We start from the raw sequence: 20571 nt of genomic DNA on the forward strand, positions 1-20571 counted from the left end.
AGCCATTCCCTTTCCCCCTGATTCCTACACCTGAAGATCACCCCATGCTCAAGGCCCACCCTATATGATCTTCCATAGTCCCTGGCTGTCCTGTCTACCTCCCCTGTCCTGCCGGCCTCTCTCCAATCTGGGACTCTCTTCCCAAGCTACCAGTTAGCATTCTTGCCTTCCTCATGCTGATGGAGGTCTCCACACCAGGCCGCAGGTTAAAGCCACCATCATCCATAAAAGCCGGCTCATCCTGCCCATGCACCATTACCCTGGCTCCAGTCACCGTGGACAGTAGGGGGATGAAGTCTTTCTGCTCTGTGCGCAATGTCAGGGACAGACCTGGGGGATGCAGCAGGAACAGAGTTGCGGGATAGGTCTTAGAGAAGAGTCAGGGGATGGAAACCCACCCTCCTACCTTTCCTAGTCACTAATCTCTAAGGACAGCACATCCAGTTAGACCTGCAAGTGGATTTGGCAACCCTGGGGCTGAATTCTGGGGGCAGCCAAGAAAGGACTGGGACAGGATTCCTCTCATGCCTGGAATGGACTATACAATGCACTTGGGGGAGAAAGAGAAGAGAAGATTCCTTCCAGGATAGAGACCCAGAAGGCACATGGCATCTCTAGGATGTGGGCCCAAGGTGAGAAGGGCTGGGGCAGAGGTGGGGCATCCAGGTCCTGGGAGTTTCTCACCATTGTTGATTCCTGGCATGGAAGACATCCAGAGGTTGGAATTGTTCTTGTTGTTGAAAGTATAGCAATTCCCATACATTGGGTGGTGGAAGTGAGAGTAATTCCTTAGCAGGAGAGAGAGTAGGGTTAGAGGGGTATGTATAGGAAGCAGGAGAACAGGAAGAGGCAGAGGAGAATCATTCTTGTAAACACCTATAGGAGTTAAGCCTTTCAGAGCTGTCGGTTTCCAAATCACCCAGTATGCTCCCCCTCTGTCTCCCTGGGGAGCCTCATTCTCACATCATATAAGAGGAAGCTCAGTCTCAGAGAGGTCAAACAGCTGCCCAAGGTCACATAGACAGTGATGATGGCCCTGGGATTCAGGCCCAGGACAACTACCTGCTAGCTCAGATTTCTCCCACCAAGCCATCTGACCTCACTTGTCTTGACTTATACGCTGCCTTGTGACTCTCTCCTGCGTTACTGTTGTGCCTTGTGAAGACTCTTACAGTACCCCTAACTTCTCACGTATCTACTTCTTAGTTCCCCATTTCGCGATCATGAGCTCCTTGAAGTTAGAAGCCACATCTCATTCATCTCTATATCATCTTGGTGTTCCTGGCATATAGGAGATAGTTAACAAATAGTTGCTGGGTGAATGAATGAAAGAATGAATGAAACAGAGATGTAGAGAATGAAATAGAGATGTGGAGGGGAACAGGGTTAAAGGAAAGAGTGAGACATGAGGAACATGGTGCTAAGAAGAGGAAGTTCAGAGCCCAGGGGTAAAATGCGGCCAAGTGTTTTTCCAAGGCCTCCTGTACCAGCATGTCTCAGACTGACAGATCCAAAACTAATCTACAATAGATTTGGGAATCCAGAGAAAGCAATCAGAGGCAATGCTGTTGTAGTAACAATAAGATCTGACAGCAAATAACAGGTTTCAAAGCCAGGAGGCTGTGTTGGATTGCAGCGAGAGCCCACCTGAGGACAGAGGAAATCTATATTCTACTACCATCTCATCTTAGAGCTGGTGATGGGAGCAGGCGAAGAGGAAGATTAGGCTTTGACCTGTGAGAGGCAGAGGAGAAATGAAGAGAAGCAAGAAGTCTAGTCAGAGGTAAGGAGTGGAGTTCTGCCTGTATGGCCCTGAACAAGTCATTTTTTTTCTGAGCTCATTCTCCTTATCTACAAAATGAAGAGATTAGAAGAAGATGATCTGGAATATTCCATTGACCTTAAAAGCCAAAGGCACAGAGGTGTGAAATACCAGAACATATTTTAGGATGTGCTAGGAAGTCAGTATTTCCAGAGATGGGTTGGATGCAAAGAGTGAATGAAGAAGAGGCTACAGAAGTGGCCAGTCCTAAAAGGCCGTTGGGCCCTGCCTGCTGGGAGAGGGGACAGACACGATGCTGCAGATGTACATCATGGACAGCACACAGCAGATGAAATCAGCAGATGGAATCAGCAATGTGGATGGATCTTAAACCCCAAGAGCTTAGTTTTTAAAGGCAGGGGATTCAATGAGATATATAATGCCGTGTACATAAATTAAATATGAATTTTGCAAAAACACAAAGAATATACATTAAGCATATTAATATAATGGCCTATGAGAAGCCTTATAATGTGATGATTAAAAGCACAGAGTCCAGAACTGAATCTCTAAGCTTTAGAAAGTATTAGATAGCATGGTGGCACACACCTGTGATCCCAGTAACTCAGGAGGCCAAGGCAGGAGGATTGCAAGTTCAAGGCCAGCCTCTTCAATTTAGCAAGACCCTAAGCAACTTAGTGAGACCGTGTCTTAAAATAAAAAAATAAAGGGCTGGGGAGTGGCTCAGAGGTTAAGCACCTATGGGTTCAATCCCTGGTACCAAAAAAATTAATTAATTAATTTAATTAAATAATAAAAGTATTAAAAGTGAGATGAATTGATGAGGGCCTGGGTTCAATTCCCAATACTACAAAAAAAGAAGAAAAGAAAAGACATGATACCAAACAAATTACTTAACTTCTCTGAACCTTAGTTTCCTTATCTGTAAAATCAAGATGTTAAAAATATCTACCTCACAGGTGTGATAAATTACACTTAGAACAGTGCTTAGCACTTAGTAAGAGCTGCATTGGTTTACTATGAAGATTACAGGGATTCATTAAGAGGGCTAAAATGAAAAGACAGACAAATGTAGGATATAGAGAATTTGGAGCATTCCTACAGTGCTGTTAGGAACGTAAAATAGTATAGCCATTTGACAAAGTCCGGCAGTTCCTCAAAATATTAAATCTAGAGTTACGATATGACACATCAATTCCACTCCTAGATTTATACCAAGAGAAATGAAAACATGCATCCATACAAAGACATGTACAAGAATGTTCATAGCAGTTTCATGAATGATAGCCAAAAAGTGGGAATTACCCAAATGTCTCTCAACTGAAGAATGGATAAAGCTACCTTCTAAATATAATATTATTTGCCCATAAAAAGAAATGAGGTTCAGATACATGCTACAACATAAATGAACTTGAAAACATTACGCTTAAGTGAAAGAAGCCAACTGGTCACAGAAGACTCCATATTGCATGCTTCCCTTTATGTGAAATGTCAACAACAGGCAATTCATAGAAACAGAAAGCAGATTGGTGGTTTGCAGGGCTTGGAGGAGGGGAGTGAGTGGGGAACTGCTGATAAGCAGCGGGTTTCTTTTTGGGGTGAGGACAATGTTCTAAAATTAGATAGCAGTGATAGTTGCACAACTCTGAACATACTAAAAGCCACTAAGTTGGACATGTTACTAGGAAGAATTTATGGCACATATGCCATATCTTCAAATACTATTAAAGAAAAATTTAAGGCTACAGATGTATCTCAGCAGTTTATCACTCACCTAGCATGTGTGACGCCCTGAATTCCATCTCTAGAACCACACATGCAAAAAAAGAAAAAGAAAAGATAATATGTGAAGGAAGGTTTTGTAGATGGGATAAGAAGGTTTTGGAGAGGGATAAGAAGGCCACACTAAGGCTGGGGTTGTAGCTCAGTGGCAGAGCGCTTCCCTAGCACGTGTGAGGCCTTGGGTTCGAGCTTCAGCAACACATAAAGATGAATAAAGAAGGGTATTGTATCCATCTACAACTACAAAAAAAATATTTAGGGGGATGGGGATATAGCTCAGTAGGTAGAGTGCTTGTCTTGCATGTACAAGGCCCTGGGTTCAATCCCCAGCACCAAAAAAAAAAAAAAAAAAAAAAAAAAAAAAAAATATATATATATATATATATATATATATATATATATATATATAATACCAAGAGAAATGAAATATATATATTATATATATGTATGTGTATGTGTATATATATATATACATTTTTTTTTAGGGAAAAAAATGTGCAGCTAACCTATGTTTTAAAAAAAAGAAGGCCACAATAAAGGATTCATGATTCTGAAGACCACAAGAGACCAAAGGATTTTAAACAGGACAAACTGGAATAGTTAAGTATAGTGAAATGCAAAAGTTCCTGCTATGGTTCAAACTCTCCCAGTTCATGTGTTGGAAACTTAATCCCAATGTGTTAGGAAGTTTGGCCTAATAAGTGGTAATTGGGTCGTGAAGACAGAATTCTCATGAATGGATCAAGGTCATCATTGTGGAGGTGGGGCGTGCATTGTTAAAAATCAAGTCTGCCCTTCCTGCTTTCTTTTCACATGAACTCACTTGCCTTTTTTCTCCATGTAATATTATAGAGGCTTTCACCAAGAGCCAGCACCATGCTCTTAGACTTCCCAGCCTCTAGGACTAGAAGAATAAAATTTCTTTTCTTTATAGTTGTTCAGGCTGTGGTATTCTGTTACAGCAACAGAAAACAGACTGAGACACTTCCTTTGGTCACAGAATAAAGGGAGGATTTAGAAGCAGAAAAAACAAATTAGGGGGTAGTTATAATAATCCAGGTAAGAACTGGGAAGAACTGAACTGAGGAAGTCACTTAAATGCCAAAACAAGGATGAACTATGGACTTTCTGTTGATGGGAGGCACAAGCATTGAGCAGGCAAAGGGAGAGGATGGAAATGAAAACTACAGGTGGGAAAGTGACAGTTAGAGAGGCTTGGTGGCAGGTGCCAGTTGACTCGGGCTTAGCTGCCCTACTTCCCAGCTGCTCACTTCTGTCCTCAAACAAACACTAAGACTAGAGACAGGAACCAAGTTGTGTGCTGAACAAAGTATATGTGAGGGGTGAATGGTAGGGGCAGAACCAGGTGACACCTGGCCCTGCTGCCATTCTCCAGCATAGGAGGGAAGGGCCCCCTGTAGAATGGAGATGCTGCCTCAGCACCCTTCCTCAGCCAGGCAGAGACATGGAGATGGCCCCCAAAGCTCAAGGAGCAGAAGCAGGAGGGGAAGGCAGGCGTAGGACGAGGCCAGAGGCAACAGAATGGAACCCCCTCCACTCCCAGCCTTTCCCAGTTCTCAAAGAGACTACAGCAGCCATGACCTCTTTGCAAGGACATCATGACAGGGGTCCCAACCAAAAGAATGCTTGAGGGGCAACGGAGTAGGAAGAATCTTCAGCTAATGCCGGCTTCTGACCCAGTTTAAGGACAAGAATATTGAGATCCATCAATCCAGTGGTGTATAAATGTCTTGACAAGTGTTACCTTGTGCACTCTGTGTTATCCTCATCATCTTCACTTGAGTACAAGTGCCAAAAGGGCAAGGGCTTTTTTTTTTTTCTCTAATGTGCCTCAAGTGCCTAGAACGGTATCTGACACATAGTCCAGACAGTTAAAAACAAAGCAAAACAAACAAATTAAAAAAAAAAAAAAAGTTGGATGAATGAATTTCATTTTGTGTATTTTTTTTTGTTTCCATTTTACAAACAAAGGGCTCTGAAGAATTATGTGAAATGCTCAGTCACCCAACCAGGAAGTCACAGAAACAGAGTGGGAACTGGGTTTTAGTCTTTCAATCCACACTATTTCACTACACTTACTACCTCCCAGGTCTGAGTGAACTTTAATGCTAGTGAGAAAGAGGCCTTAGAAAGACCGAGAACCATGCTTCTAGTTCTTGATTTCTCAAAGCCAGACCTTGAGCCCCAATCTTCCAATGGAATTCAGATGAGGCCACTGCACTCAGATCTAGCAGGGCCTCCGTGTGACCCGTGAGGCAGAGGCATGGTCCTGAGGCCAGTTCTTCCCCTTTACCCACTGTCAGCATTTCCATATTTAATTATCAAGCATTTTCTGGACCCATGGGCCTCAGGATGACCCAAGGGAGGCCCAGAGAAGAACACCCACCCCAGCAGAACCTACTCACGCCTGGTTGCAGGAGGCCTGGTTGAAGCGGCAGGTGAAGATGAAGTTGCCCAGTGCCTCCTCCTGCAGAGATGGTGAGGTATCTGGCAGCCTGGACAAAATGTTGATGTAATGGAAGCGGTACCACTCCCTCACCGCATCCACCCCTGATGAGTATGTTTGGTAGAAGCAGTCAGATTTGTTCTGGTTGCACTGGACACAGAGAGCAGAATGTTAGTGGGCCCAAAAGGCCAGCAGCAGGCCAGGACGGGGTCAAGGATAAGTTGTCTGGAGTTCTGAGGGCTGATGGACAGGGATGAGGAATAAGAATGCAATAGTGCAGAAAGGGTGGGTAAAGCAGAAGCCCAGGAGAGTGGGCCAGGGGAAAATGGATTTAAAGGATGGGTGAGCAGGGAAGAGTCACACATGATTACAGTTCATTTATATACTCCCTGCAGGGGGAAGAGCAAGAACTTCTCCCATTTCACTGGGGGGAAGACTGAGGAAACAAAAGGTATGTATTTTGTTTTGTTTTTCAGACAGAGCTGGGCCTAGAAGACATTTCCTGTAATTTTGCCTTTGATTTTATTTATTTGGGGGGCTGGGGATTGAATCCAGTGTCTCATGCATGCTAGGCAAGTGCTCTACCACTCAGCTACACCCACAGATAATTTTGTATTTTAAAAATACTTTTAAGTCTCCCGTTTTACTGTCTCTAGTTCTCTGTCTTAGGCTAGTAAAGCCCCAGTTTTCCATTAGACTTGGAAGGTCCCAATTGAGCACCACCATTGAGAACCAGAGATTCTGAAAAGTGCATTTTCCACAATAGATTGGACTTCCTGTGGCTTAAACGCTGGAACATAGGCTCCCAGCGAGGAGACTGCACAAACTGGCTCACAGAAAGGTGTAATCTTATTTTTATTTTACATTTTATTTTTCTCTTTTCTTTCCATTCCATTTCATTCTATTTTGTTTCATTTATTTAATTTGCCCGCAATCAGAAGAGCTCATTCTGATTCGTTCATCTGTAGAGGCGAGTCCGAAAGGGGCGGGGTCTGCGGCGTGAGGGGGGGGGGCAGGGTGGGGCGAGTGGACGGGCGGTGCCCTCCAGCTGCCTTACCAGTTGGAAGCCGATCTTCCAGTCTTTCCTGTCCACTTGGGGGTTGTTGTCCCGCATGCTGGAGGTCGCGCCGCGTGCTCTGCGGGCCTTGCGGGGCTGGGGCAGGACCCGCAGGCGCTGCAGTGGGTGCGGCAGAGTGCCCCCGAGATCGCGACGGCCGCGGGGACTGGCCAGGCGCGTGTTGAACTTGTATTTGTACAGGTCAAAGAGCGTCTGCTCAGTGATGTGGTCCAGCTCCTCCAGCTCCGATTTAATTTCATTATACCTGAAAAGGGTTACGGGAAAAGGGTCGAACTGGAGGCGGCCCTACACGAAGGCCCGGCCTCTCTGAGCCTCAGTTTCCTCATCTGTAACATCTGCCACGGGTGAGGGTCGTCCGCGTGAAGCTTGTGGATAGCGCCCTGTTAACAGGGATCTCTCGCGGGGGCGGGGCGGGGGGGGGAGTGTAGATAGGTGTGTCTGCGGAGGAAGTGGGAGGCACAGCGAACCTCGGTCAAGGGGACATTGATGGACGTCTGTTAGAGCCACAGGCGCGAGGCCGCCTGTCTGTGAGGCGTGCTTATCCCACTCCTCCCGGCCTGGAAGGGAACCCGGAACTCATTTGCCTTTTCTCGAGGGTGGTCCTTGGTCCAGACACTCCCTCAGCCCTCGTTGCTAGTCCCCTAGGGGAGGGTGACCTTTGGGCCAGTGTGTCTGCCACCAGGCACCTTGTAAATCAAAGGTTCTCAACTGCGCTCTTAGAATCTTTACGAAGAACTCTAAAAATACCAGATGCCACAGCCATTCTTGCCCCTTCCTCCAAAGGCTCAGTTTTATAAATTAAACATTATTCAGTATAAATCTTCATATTGCTCCTCAATACTGGACCAATTACACCTCAATTAAAAGTCCACATAGCTGGCTTTGGGACTACAATTTACTAAAGCAAGACAGACATCTAGACCTAATAAATGAAGCTGAATGATACGAAACCAATATAGAAAAATTAATTGTATTTCTGCATTCGTCAATGAGACACTGAAAATTGAAACCACAAAAACAATTCCATGTTTAAAAAACATAACATCCAGGATTAAGTAACAGATGTGCAAGATCCCTATACAGAAACTGTACTGAAATTCCTGCTAAAAAGAAATCAAAGACCAAAATAAATGGAAAGATACAGATGACCAGGGATCAGAAACTCAAGGTAGCTCTCAAATTCATGTTTAGAGTCAACACTATCACAAGTAAAATTTCAGCATTTTTAAATAAATCAACAGACTGGTTCTAAGATTTATATGTAAATACAAAGGACCTAGAATGGCCAAAACAACTTTAGAAAAGAAAAGCAAGGAATATTTATACTACCTAATATTTACTCTAAAGCCGCAGTAATCACAAGTGTGGGTGGATTTGAGGTCTCAGACCAGTAATCCCAGTGACTCTGGAGGCCAAGGCAGGAAGGCAGATTGCAAATTCAAGGCTAGCCTAGGCAATTTAGCTAGACTTTGTCTCAAAACAAAAAAATAAAAAGGGCTAGAGATGTGGCTCAGTGATAAAGTGCCCCTGGGTTCAATCCCCAGTATCCACTCCCCAAACACACACACACACACACACAAAGAAGCTCAGAAATAAACTCACACATATAATATGGTCAACTGACCAAAACTCTGAGTGAATTCAGTGGGAAAGAATTTTTAACAAATTAATTAATTGTGCTGAAACAGCAGGATACTGTACAGACAAAATGATTTCTACTTATCCTATACACAAAAATTAAAGATGAATCATATAACAAAATATAAAATTCAGAACCATTAAAATGGAAGATATATTCATGAGCTTCAGGTAGGTAAAATTTTCTTGTAAATTAAAAAACAAACAAACAAATAATTCCTGTAACAATTTTTTGAGGCAGACACATTTATGAACAGATCTTCATTTTTAGATGATCTATCTGGGCTCTGGTCATTATACATTGTTGGTGAGAATGTAAAATGGTACAACCACTTTGGAAAATAATCTGTAAGTTTCTCAAAAGGTTAAACATAGAGTTACCATATAATCTATCAATTCTACTCCTAAGAAAAATAACATAGACCCGCACATAAAACTGTGCATAAATGTTTATAGTAGTACTACTTGCTCATAATAGCCAAAAAGTAGAAATAATCCAATATCCATTAGTTGATAAAAGGATAAATAAATGACATATCCACACATTGGAATATTTTTATTCAACAATAAAAAGAAATTGAGTATGGATACATGCTACAACATGGATGAACTGTGAAACTATTACATTAAATGAAAGAAGCTACACACAAAAGACCACATATACTATGGCTGAGTTAACATGAAATGTTCAGAATAGGCAAATCCATAGAGATAGAAAATACATTAATGATTGACCAAGGCTGGGGGTTAAGGGAATGGGGAAAAGGGAATAGGATTTCCTTTTAGGATGATGAAAATGTTCTAAAATTAACAATGATGATAATTGCACAATTCTGTGAAAATAATAAAAATCATTGAATTATACACGTTAAATGAATAAATTATGATATGGTGATGTGAATTGTACTTCAATTAAGCTGTCCTTTAAAGAAAAAAGAAAAGAAAAAGAAAGATATCTAAGGAAGAGCATCTTGGTATTTAAAGACCTCTTACAAATCAACAATAGAATAATTTATATATTGTGAAAAAATACATTTTTTTAAAAATGAGCAAAAAGAGATGCACTAAACACATGAAAAAGTACTCAACATAGTCCTCAGGAAATTGCAAATTAAAACCATAATGAGGGGGCTGGGGACATAGCTCAGTGGTAGAGTGTTTGCATGCATGAGGGTTCCATCTCCAATATAAAAAAAAAAAAGCAGACTGGGGGGGTTGGGGGCGCTGGGGTTGTGGCTCAAAGGTAGAATGCTCGTCTAGCATGCATGAGGCACTGGGTTCGATCCTCAGCACCACATAAAAAAATAAAATAAAGATATTGTGTCCACCTATAACTAAAAAATAAATATTAAAAAAAAGAGGTACCATTTAACATCTAGTAGGAGAGCTAAAACTAAAAACATCAACAGCTCCAAATGTTAGTAAGAATGGAAAGCAACTAGAATTCTCCTAGACTGCTGGTGGGAGTATAAAATGGTACAATCTCTTTGAAGGACTGTTTGGCAGTTTTTTATAAAGAGTTAAACATGACCTTATGGCATTATGACCCAGCAATTTCACTTCTAGATATTTTACCAATTCCACTCCTGGCTATTACCCAAATGCAAGGAAAACATAAAAACCTGCACATGAACATTCATAGAAGTTTTATTCACAATAACCAAAAAACTTGGAAAAACCCAAATGTTCATCAAAACCACTCAACAGTTAAAAAGATCTGAGATGCACACACACACATACACACACACACACACAAAGGGATGAATTTTAGAAACATTAAGCAAAATAAACCAGTCACACATACAAGTAAATACATATTGCATGATTCCTTTTATATGAAGTCTAAAAACAAGCCAACTAATGGCTCTACCACTGAGCTACACCCCCATGTTTAAAAGAGCCCCTATAATTTCAGCAACTCAAGAAGCTGAAACAGGAGGATTGCAAGCACAAGGCCAACCTGGACAACTTAGTGAAATTCTGTCTCAAAAAAATAAAAATAAAAAGGGCTGGGGATGTGGTTCAGTGATAGAGTGTCTCTAAATTCAATCCCCAGTACCACTGATAAATAAATAAGCAAACAAACAAATAAAAGAACCTCCACATGTCCTAATGTGCAGCTACATCAACCACAGTCTAATCTAGATCCTCACATCCTCCTCCACTTGGCCCTACAAGTCTAGCTGGCTGGACTTTTATCCCCTCATAGCCTTATAGGAAAAAATGTAACTCAGGTGGAAGGAGTGTGTTTGGCCTTCTGAGATGCTTATTTGATATTGGCAATTAAAAGGATGATAATAATAGCTATCATTTATTGAGCATTCACTAGGAACCAAGCAAGCATTGTGGCACTAGAATGTGCATTATTTACTCTTCAGTGTGACTCAGTAGCCACTCTTAGCTGACATTATTGTCATTCCCTTTTTGTGGTGAACAATCTGAGACAGGGCTGGGGATGTAGCTTAGTGGTAGAGCTATTGCCTAGCATGAATAAGGCCCTGGGTTTTATACCCAGCACTGCAGAAAATTAAAATTTAAAAAAAAAAAAAAAAAAGCTGAGCGTGGTGGTGCATGCCTATAATCCCAGCAGCTCAGGAGACTGAGGCAGGAGAATTGAGAGTTCAAAGCCAGCCTCAGCAAAAGTGAGGTGCTAAGCAACTCAGTGAGACCCTGTCTCTAAATAAAATACAAAATAGGGCTGGGGATGTGGCTTAGTGGTTGAGTGTCCCTGAGTTCAATCCCGGGTATGCCCCCTAACCCATCCCAAAAAACCCCTAAGACATGGTGATTTGTTCAAGACAGCACAGCCAGGAAATGGATCAAATAGAGCTCTACCCATCACATTGTCCTTCATTCTGTCCCCATAAGAGCCAGAGTCAACTGAATGCGAGTCCTGTTGTCCCAGCTGCATACTTTCTAGCTATGAGATGTTGGGTAAGTAACCCAACTTTTCTGAATCCCAATCTCAGTTCTTCATGTGTAAAATGGGCAGAACACTAAAGCTTCATATGAAGCTCTTGAAGAGTTAAATAAGAAAATATTCAAAGCAAAAAAGACCATCAACTATCAGGAAGACAGACAGGCGTCCAAAGCCCAGGAAAGTGAAGTGTCTTTTTCAAAGTCATACAGGAAGAACCCAGGTCCTCCAGCTTGGCTGGAGTTATTGTCATGACACCATCTATACCCCTGTTCTGCCTCGTATACCTCCCTCTCACTCACCACCAACTCCAAGCTGTCACTCTTCCCCATAGAGCACCCTGCTATCCCTATGCCAGGCTCTCCCCTTCATGCTGTTCATCATATCCGGCTCCCTCCAGCCTCTTCCAGAGGGAATGCTGAGGAGCACACACCCTAACACTGCCTGGTCTTCCAGCCCCTGACCATCCTCCCCGCCAAACCCATGACAAGGCCTCTAGAAGAAGCTGGACTCCACACAGAGGTCCCTTATGTCACTTCCCTCTTTGTTTTCCACTTAAGACAGGAATGACCTCCCTCCCTAACTTCCTGACATTAGAATTCCTCTAACAGGAGGCAGAGCCTGGAAGTTGACACCTACAGCCAAAAGAAACAGAGAAAAATACACCAAAGCTGGGCACAAGAAACACACAAGCCCCTTGACTCACCAGTGTGTATGTGGGGACCCAGCCCTACTCTGCTTCCTTCAGGGACTACTTAGAAACCTTGACATTCCTTTCTTTGGCCCCTTCCCCAACCCCATTCTTCACCTCTCAGCACGTCCAATCTTGTCTCCCAGGGGATCATGAACACAACCTCAATGGAGTCTAGACAGACACACACACACACACACACACACACACACAAACTTCAGCCTATACTACGAGGCATTCACAGGCAGGAGCCCCACAATTAGCCCTCACCTCTGAGCCTCCTTGAGGATGGAGATCACCCCTCTAGAGTCAGTCCTAAGCTCTCAAATCACATGTGAAACTTAGTCCTGGCCAAGACATTTTAAGAACAAGATACTTCACAAACCAAGGACAGTTCAGAGGACGGACAGTCAGGATGGTGAGAAATCTAGAAACCATTTCAATTTAAGGAAATATTAAAGGTAAGTTCTTTCTGCAGTGAGCTCCACCCACAGCCTTCAGAAACTAAGCTCTACTTAGTTTTCCAGGCTCATACTCTAACCTCACCACTGTGCTGGTTAGCTTTGGACAAGTTACTCATCTTCTTTATATTTCTGTTTCATCATCCATAAAATGGGAGAAATAATATCTGCTTTCTAATGTTGTAACAAGGATTAAATAGTTAGTATAGGAAAAGAACTGGACAGAGTACCTGGCAGAGTAAAAACTATACAACTGCTACTGTTGTTTTTATTATCATCACTATTATTATTACTATTATTGGAAAAAAAAAAGGTAAGGAGACAAAGGAGCACCATCTGCCACTTATCTACCACATGACCTTGTGGTCTGACCAAAAGTGGAACTAAAGATGCAGATTCCAATTCTGACTCCTCCACTCTACAGCTGGGCGACTTTGCAAAGCCTCTAGGTTATCAAGCTTCGACATTCTCATCTGTCTATGGGGATGCTTGCCTCCTCATCTAAGCAGCGTGATATGAGATCAAAATGTGAGAGTGCACTCTGTATCCTGCAGAGTAGCAGCTGCTGTTACAGCTGTACCTGAACTAATAGCCATGTTACTTCAAAATGCAGAACCAAAAGGTAGAAGTTACCAGGAGGAAAACTGAAGCTTTACCTAAGGAAGAATTTTCTAGTAGTAGCTACTGCAGAGGGAATAAGGTTTCTGCCTGGAGAAGCACCCGATCAGTATGGGAGGCTCAGGGAGTCCAAGTCTGAGCTGTCTCCCTGCCAGGCCTGCAGAGCAAAGCCTGGTATTCCAGATGGTGAGTTGTAGGGCCCCCCATGGTCAGGGATGACTCTCTAGCTCAAACCTACTCTCCTTCCCTGAAGTGGCTCTCTTTGGGAAATTGTCCCTTTCCTCTCTCGTTCTTTTTTTTTTTGGTATTGGAAATTGAACCTAGAGGGCTTTAACCCCTGAGCCACATCCCCAGGCCTTTTTGTTTTTCATTTTGTGACAGGGTCTCTTTAAATTGCTTAGGGCCTTTTTAAGTTGCTGAGGCTGGCTTTGAACTTGCAATCCTCCTGTTGGGATTACAAGCATGCGCCACTACACCCAGCCTCCTCTCCCATACTTGTTTACCAGGGCCCCTGCTCTGCCATCTCCAAAAAAAGATTTCACAATTCATTGTTCAAGAACCCTGGGTTTTCCCTTAGGTCTGGACTAGCTCTATGTTCCAAGGATATGAATGAATATGAAATTTCCTTTGGGTGAAAAACCCCTCTGTGGGCCAGAAAGAATGGGACAGCAGTGGTGTGGACCCTTTCCATCAGATTCTTAGCACTTCCTTGCTTAGGACAGCTGTCAGCCTTGTCCCCTTTCCTGGATATTATACAAAGCAGCACAGCCCCATAGGCAGGACCATCTTTTTACTCTCCCTCTAGTGGCTGCAGTCCTCAGCTGGTGGACACTGCAGCTTCCATCTGCTCCACTCCAGTTCCTCTATCTCAACCCATTCCGACACCTTCCCTTCATTCCCTGGGGGAGCCACACAGCTCCTCCCTCTGCCCCAGCTCCTCCCTCTGCTCTGCCTGGCTGCTCTGACTCACACTCGGGTAGGTTAGCACTCACCGAGCTGCATTAATTAGCCTGTCTACCCACCCTACCTCTCTCCTCCAACAGAGCCACCAGCCTGGATCCCTGCCTGCTCAGGACTCCTGAAAAGTACCCCTCCTCTTACTATCACTCTTCCCACTGTCTCCTACCACTGCCCCAACACTGGGAAGCCTTTGCCTGCTCTTGACTTTCAGTGTAATGGGAGAGAGCCCTTTGATATCAAACAAAATTGGTTTGTGATTGCTTATCTGAGGTGCACTGGTTCTTGGTAGTGATTTTTGAATCCCAGTTTTTACCACTTGCTACCTGTCTATACTTGGCCAAGTTACTTAACTTTCTGGGTCTCAGTTTCCTCATCCATAAAATGGGATAATGGTACCAACTTCCAATAAGATGTGAGGATTAAATAATTTAATATCATTTAATTCTGATTTCTTTTTTTTTTTTTTTTGGTACCAGGGATTGAACCCAAGGGCGCTAAACCACTGAGCCACATCTCCATTTATTTATTTATTTATTTATTTATTTATTTAGTTGTAGATGGACACAATACCTTTATTTGTTTTTATTTTTATGTGGTGCTGGGGATCGAACCCAGTGTCTCATGCATGCTAGGCAAGCGCTTTACCACTGAGCCACAACCCCCACCCCCCATCCCTTTTTATATTTTATTTAGAGACAGGGTCTTGCTGAGTTGCTTAAGGCCTTGCTAAATTGCTGAGGCTAGCTTTGAACTCCCAAACCTCCTGCCTCGGCCTCCTGAGCTGCTGGGATTACAGGCCTGCACCACCATGCCCAACTTACTTCAGGTTTTGATTCATTTGGAAAAATGCCTGGCACATAAATATACATAGCAATAGCTATTATTGTTATCATTTTTATTATTAACTATGTGGACTTGTTCAAGTTATTTTACTTGATAAACCTCAATTTCCCCATCTGAAAAATTAAATATATAAAAATACCCACTTCCCTGCACTTTTTAAGATTAAATGAGGAGGGCCGGGGATATAGCTCAGTTAGTAGAATGCTTGCCTCGAATGCCCAAGGTCCTGGGTTCAATTCCCAGCACCACACACACACACAAAAAAAAAAAAAAAGAAAGAAAGAAAAAGATTAAATGAGGCCTGGAGTCATGGCTCAGTGGTAGAGCACCTGCTTAGCACCGGTGAGGCTTAGCACCTCAGCACCACATAATAAATAAATAAATATAATATAATATAATAAAGGTGTTGTGTCTATCTACAACTAAAAAAGTTTTTTTTAAAAAAAGATTAAATGAGATAGTATCTAGAAAGCATTCAGCACAGGAGTAAGCACAAAGGAGGTGTCTGGTCTGCTTGCCCTGTGCTTGGGAGCCTTCCCTTCGTCCTTTCCTTCCTAAGTGTTCTCTCCCTCCTAACTCTACCACAGTGTGTCCAGCAGGAGGGATTGTTATGCGGTAGCCACCTATCTCCCAACCTGGGAGCCCCTAAGGACTGTGATTTCTTTTTTTTTTTTTTTAATTGGTTGTTCAAAACATTACAAAGCTCTTGACATATCATATTTCATACATTTGATTCAAGTGGGTTTTGAACTCCCAATTTTACCCCAAATACAGATTGCAGAATCACGTCGGTTACACATCCACATTTTTACATAATGCCCTATTAGTAACTGTTGTATTCTGCTACCTTTCCTATCCTCTACTATCTCCCCTCCTGTGATTTCCATTCTCTGCAGTTTTATCCTGTCCTGTCCTGGAACCGGCCCCCAGAAGAATTCTAGAAGACACTCAGGCCTCAACAGATTCACCCCTGCCCTCTCCATATCTCATCAACATCTTTGCAACCACAAATATTTATTGAGTGCCTACTACCCTGCTCATGGCCTTCCCCAGACCTGTCCTCCCGCTCCTGCTATGTTCTCCACCTCCATTTTGGCCTAAGGGAATGAGAGGGGGAGGAAGCTTACAGAAAAAATGAAGCTGAGGGAAGGATCAAAGACGGCCCAGAAATAAGAGGGAAACATCATCTGATTGGAGATTTCATTTATTCCATGTCCTACATCCTGTGTATTAAGAAGGAGCAGAGTTTGGGGATTGGGCAAACAGATGAGTCACAGTTCAGTCACTATCCCTGTGAACTGGTGACTTATCTCTCTTTGCCTCAGTTTCCTCTTGTGCAAAACAGGGATAATAGTTCCTGCCTCCATAGGATGTTGTGAGAATGTCATGAGCTGGCTGTCAGCACTTAGCAGTGGCTGCTGCATACAGTAGCTTACTCAGCAAGTGGCCCCTGCCCTGGATATTATATGAAGAGAGTATTTTCTCTCCAGAACAGGACTTCCCAACCCTTATTAGTTCACAATGCACCTTAGGACACAACAGACTATATGAGGGGCCTCCACCAGCAACATGTAACCAATCCCAACCATCCATAACCACACACATTCCCAGTGGGTGTGCTCATACACTCATATGCATACAAAGACTCATAAAAGATCTTGCACTCCTAGAAGGCAGACTGACTCATGATTTTCATTATACTTATCACAGTGTACTGCAGTTATTTGTTTATATTCCTACCTCTCCACCTTATTTTAGCTTTGTGTCCCCACTACCTAGAGCTAAGTATCTCCAATCAAGGTTGTTGAGTTATTAATGAATCCATTTTCTCTGGGCCTAGCACTGTGGCTGGCTTTACGCAGGTGTTCCCAAGGTGTGGCAGGACTGAGTGAATACAAATAAAAGGTATATGTAAACAGCCCTGCCCTCCTCTCTTCTCCATGGTTACCACCCTCTCTAATTTCCAGACTAGAATTGGCAAAGAGTGCTGATGAAACCCAAAAATATCAAGGCACACACAAGCCTGTGGAGGTCAGGCACCTGAGCAGGGGCCTCCATATCTTAGCAGGATCTTTTGGGAACAGTCGACAAGGGGCGGCTCTCTATCCTACCCCATTTTTCTCTAGCTTTTCTAACCCCCACCCTCAAGGCTTGCTTTAAGCCCTAACCTCCACCCACCCCACACACAATGCTTTCTCCACAACAAGGCTCCCCTTCCACACAAAGACTGACCTCACCCACCTCCAGGGCACCTGCATGGCCTGGCCTCACCTCACCTGGCCTCATTCTCCATTAAACTCTTTTTTGTGGTGGTGGTGGTGGTGGTTATTGCTAGGGATTGAACCCAGGGCTTTGCACATGTTAAGTACACAGTCTACCACTGAGCTACACCCCTGCCCTACATCAGATCCTTCTGCAGAAGTGGCAGAGACCTTGTTCTAGAAGGTTGTCATCTTGCTCCAGGAAGTAGTGGGGCTGAGCTCGACCCTGCCCTTTTGGAAATTATCAGTATGTCCACCTCCTCAATTCCCCCTTTCGGGAAGAAGAGGGATGGGAATGGAGTGCCCTGCTCGTCCAGCACTCCTCTGTGGGTGAGGCTGGCTCCACTGGGCAGGAATGCCATTCCACCAAGTAGGGAGGGGGGACTCCCTATCTTGCCCAGAGGGGATCAATCTGGGCACAAGAACATCAGCTCCTCCCCCTGGGCCTGCGGGTTCTGCCTGACGGATGAGCACTTCTATGTCCTCTGACCACTCTTCCAGGTGTCAGGCAAGTGGCAGAAGACGGACTGACCTGTAGGGATTGAGAGTGCAGACTGTGACAGCAGGGAAGACGAGCTTGTCAGAGTTGAGGTTGATGTTGAGGCTGACAGGGTAGCTGAAGTACTCTTCAAACATCAGGGCAAACTGCCAGTACATCATGCCGAACGTGCAGAGCCAGAGCACGGCCCAGAAGGCCGTCTTCATGCGGTTGTGCTTGGAGCACACCAGGCGGATGGCACCGTGGATGGTGGTATTGTTGCAGAAGAACTGGAAGAGCTCTCGGTAGGAACGGTGGAACTCGATCAGAGCCTCCTCCTCCTCTGTGGGCTGCTGGGGGACTTCAGGTTCGGGGCCCAGCCCCTGCTCCTCACGCTTGTCCCCCTTCATGAGCCCTTGGATGGGTGGGGGAGGGCAAGGGTCTTGCTCCTTGAGCTTGTCCCCCTTCATTGAGCCCTTAGGTGGGTTGGGGAGGTGATGGTCAGGGTCAGGCTGAGCTCAGGGCTTTGGGAGCCCTCCTTCATCAACAACTTGGGCCCAGAGTGAGGCTGGCTTGGGCCATGCCCACATCACACCCTGAGTCCACTTTCCCCCCTCTCCTCCCTCCCGCCCTCCTCCACCTCTCCAGGAGCCAGCTGACCTGCTGGAGTCCGGGCCAAGGAGCTGGCTCTGGGCTTCCCTGGAGTGGCCTCTCTGCTTCCCAGATAAGGCCACTTTTGCTTTCCGCGCTAACACCTTCCTTTCTTTCTCCACAGCAGGAGGCCTCTGCCTGCTGGTCAGTCGGCCTCTGGCCCTCTTCCTTCAGCACTGTGGCTTGGCTTCTGCCTCTCACCCCTTCTGCCTGCCTTCAGCTTCTCTTCGGGTCTCTCTCTCTCAGTTCTCCTCTTCCTTGCCAGTCTCCTCTCCCTGTGCCAGGCTCTCTGATCCTGCCTCTCTTCCTCTTCCTCCTCAGCCTTTCCCTTTCTCCTCCTGGGCCCTCTCCTCCTGCTCTGTCCTGACTCCCTCTCTGCCCTGGGACTGCAGGGCTCCAGGAGGTCTGAGCTGCCTCCTTCTCCCTACTCCCAGGTGTGGCTGGGCTAGGACTGGTTCCTTTCCAGTTGAATCTGGCAGCCAAGCCTCTCCTCCCCCTCACCTGACAGGTGCAGCGGCCTGGCCTGGGAGCCCGCCTGCCTGCCTGTTGGCCAGGGATGGAAGGGACAGAAGCCTCATTAGCATCTCAATTAAAGGTGAGCAGGGTGGAGGGAGGAGCAGAGGAGGAGTTGGGGCTGAGAGCTCTCCAAAGAAGGAGGACTCCTGGGGGCTGGAGTGTGGGGACCTGAGAAGGTGGGAGGAGATGTGAGGAAGGGTCTGGGCTGGGGATTGATGGAGACTGGGCAGGGGAGAAGGGTAGGTAGATAAGCATTAGAAATCTTGAACAGGTAGAAGAATCCTGGACACAAAGCCAGGAGGGCAAAATAGGAAGGAGGATGAGCCACCAGGATGAGTGAGACTAGGGTGGGGAAACCAGGAGAACAGGGAAGGCAGAAAGGGGAGACAGGAAGAGGAGGACAGACCGAGTGAAGGGCTGAGACAGAGGGATGAAGGAGGGGCCTTGGGACACAGAGGCAGAGGTGGAAAGTACAGAGGAGAGAGCCAAAGGGAGTCTTTCTTCCAAGCAGGCAAGCAAGGGAGGGAGCCTCAAGAAGGCTTCCAGGAGGTAGGATCCCCCCTAGTGGGAGCACCTCCAAAGTCACCCACAGGATCAGCCTCATCCCTGGGTTCTAGTGAGAAAGAAGAGTCTCCACAAAAGTGGGAACAACTGCTGGCCCCTGCTGCCTCTCTCTCCTCCTCCATCCTCTTCCCTCCAGACTTGCCACCCCCCTGCTCAGCCTTGTCCTGGCCAGGGAGGGGCCCAGGTGAAGCTGGGGGATGGGTGGGGCCCTGGGACATTCTGTTCTTTTTTACACCATTGACTGCCAGGCCAAGAATGTGTAACGTCCCCTGGTTTGGTCACGGGGTTGCAGGAATGTGGGCACTGAGAGGTAGCCTAGGGGCCAAGCAGGGTACTGTGGGTAAAGACTGGGAGACTGGGAGCCCAGGGAAAGGCAGGGACAGAGAGCACTGAGAGGGCAAAAAGGGATGTGTCATTTCTGGGTGTCTGGGAGGAAGAGGGTGCGCATGGTCCAAGTTACACTGCTGTGGAAGAGGGATAATTAGTTGGGGCTGTTTTTCTCCAAGACCTCTATTCAATTATAATGCAGCCAAATAGTAAAGATGGAAGCGGTGAGTGAGTGGAAAGGGAAGGGTCAGAGAATCTAGCCCCAAAAGAGGACCCAAGGAGTCACAGGAGATCCATTCACATAGCTCAGGCCCTTTGCAAGTCAGATCTACCACCCTTGGGTCCTGCAGCAGGCAGCCCAGAGTGCAGGAGTGTGGTCACTGGCTCTTCCTGCCTCCCTCCCTCCAGCAGCAGGCCTGGGCATTCCAATGTGCTCCGACCTGCAAGCCCAGGCCTGCCTGAGCACTGATCTATGCTCATGGAAAGAAGCAGGCCTACAAACAGGTAGTTGCAATATATAGTAAGATAAGGATATA

General features: G+C 45.2%; 1 protein-coding gene and 1 long non-coding RNA gene across 4 annotated transcripts in view; one reads left to right on the plus strand and one right to left on the minus strand.

The window, feature by feature from the left end:
* Positions 1-20571, minus strand: part of Scnn1a (sodium channel epithelial 1 subunit alpha) — a 76217-nt gene that overhangs the window by 7141 nt on the left and 48505 nt on the right. Inside the window, exons 1-6 of one of the 3 annotated variants that reach the window (XM_027951069.2) lie at positions 18032-18584; positions 7090-7354; positions 5992-6182; positions 3558-3587; positions 685-788; positions 167-330 (exon numbers count right to left, since the gene is read on the minus strand). In XM_027951069.2, coding sequence (XP_027806870.1) covers positions 167-330; positions 685-788; positions 3558-3587; positions 5992-6182; positions 7090-7354; positions 18032-18447 — 1170 coding nt within the window. In that variant the 5' untranslated portion in view covers positions 18448-18584. Of the gene's footprint in view, positions 1-166; positions 331-684; positions 789-3557; positions 3588-5991; positions 6183-7089; positions 7355-18031; positions 18585-20571 lie in introns of those variants that run through there. The other 2 variants (XM_071610338.1, XM_027951070.2) reach the window with 2 other exon arrangements.
* On the plus strand, positions 4025-18072 carry LOC139705240 (uncharacterized). Its single transcript, XR_011707146.1, has 3 exons — positions 4025-4164; positions 6428-6483; positions 18001-18072. It is a non-coding gene; the product is annotated as an uncharacterized lncRNA (long non-coding RNA).

Source organism: Marmota flaviventris, chromosome 3 (genome assembly GCF_047511675.1).
Source record: "Marmota flaviventris isolate mMarFla1 chromosome 3, mMarFla1.hap1, whole genome shotgun sequence".
Taxonomy (NCBI): domain Eukaryota; kingdom Metazoa; phylum Chordata; class Mammalia; order Rodentia; family Sciuridae; genus Marmota; species Marmota flaviventris.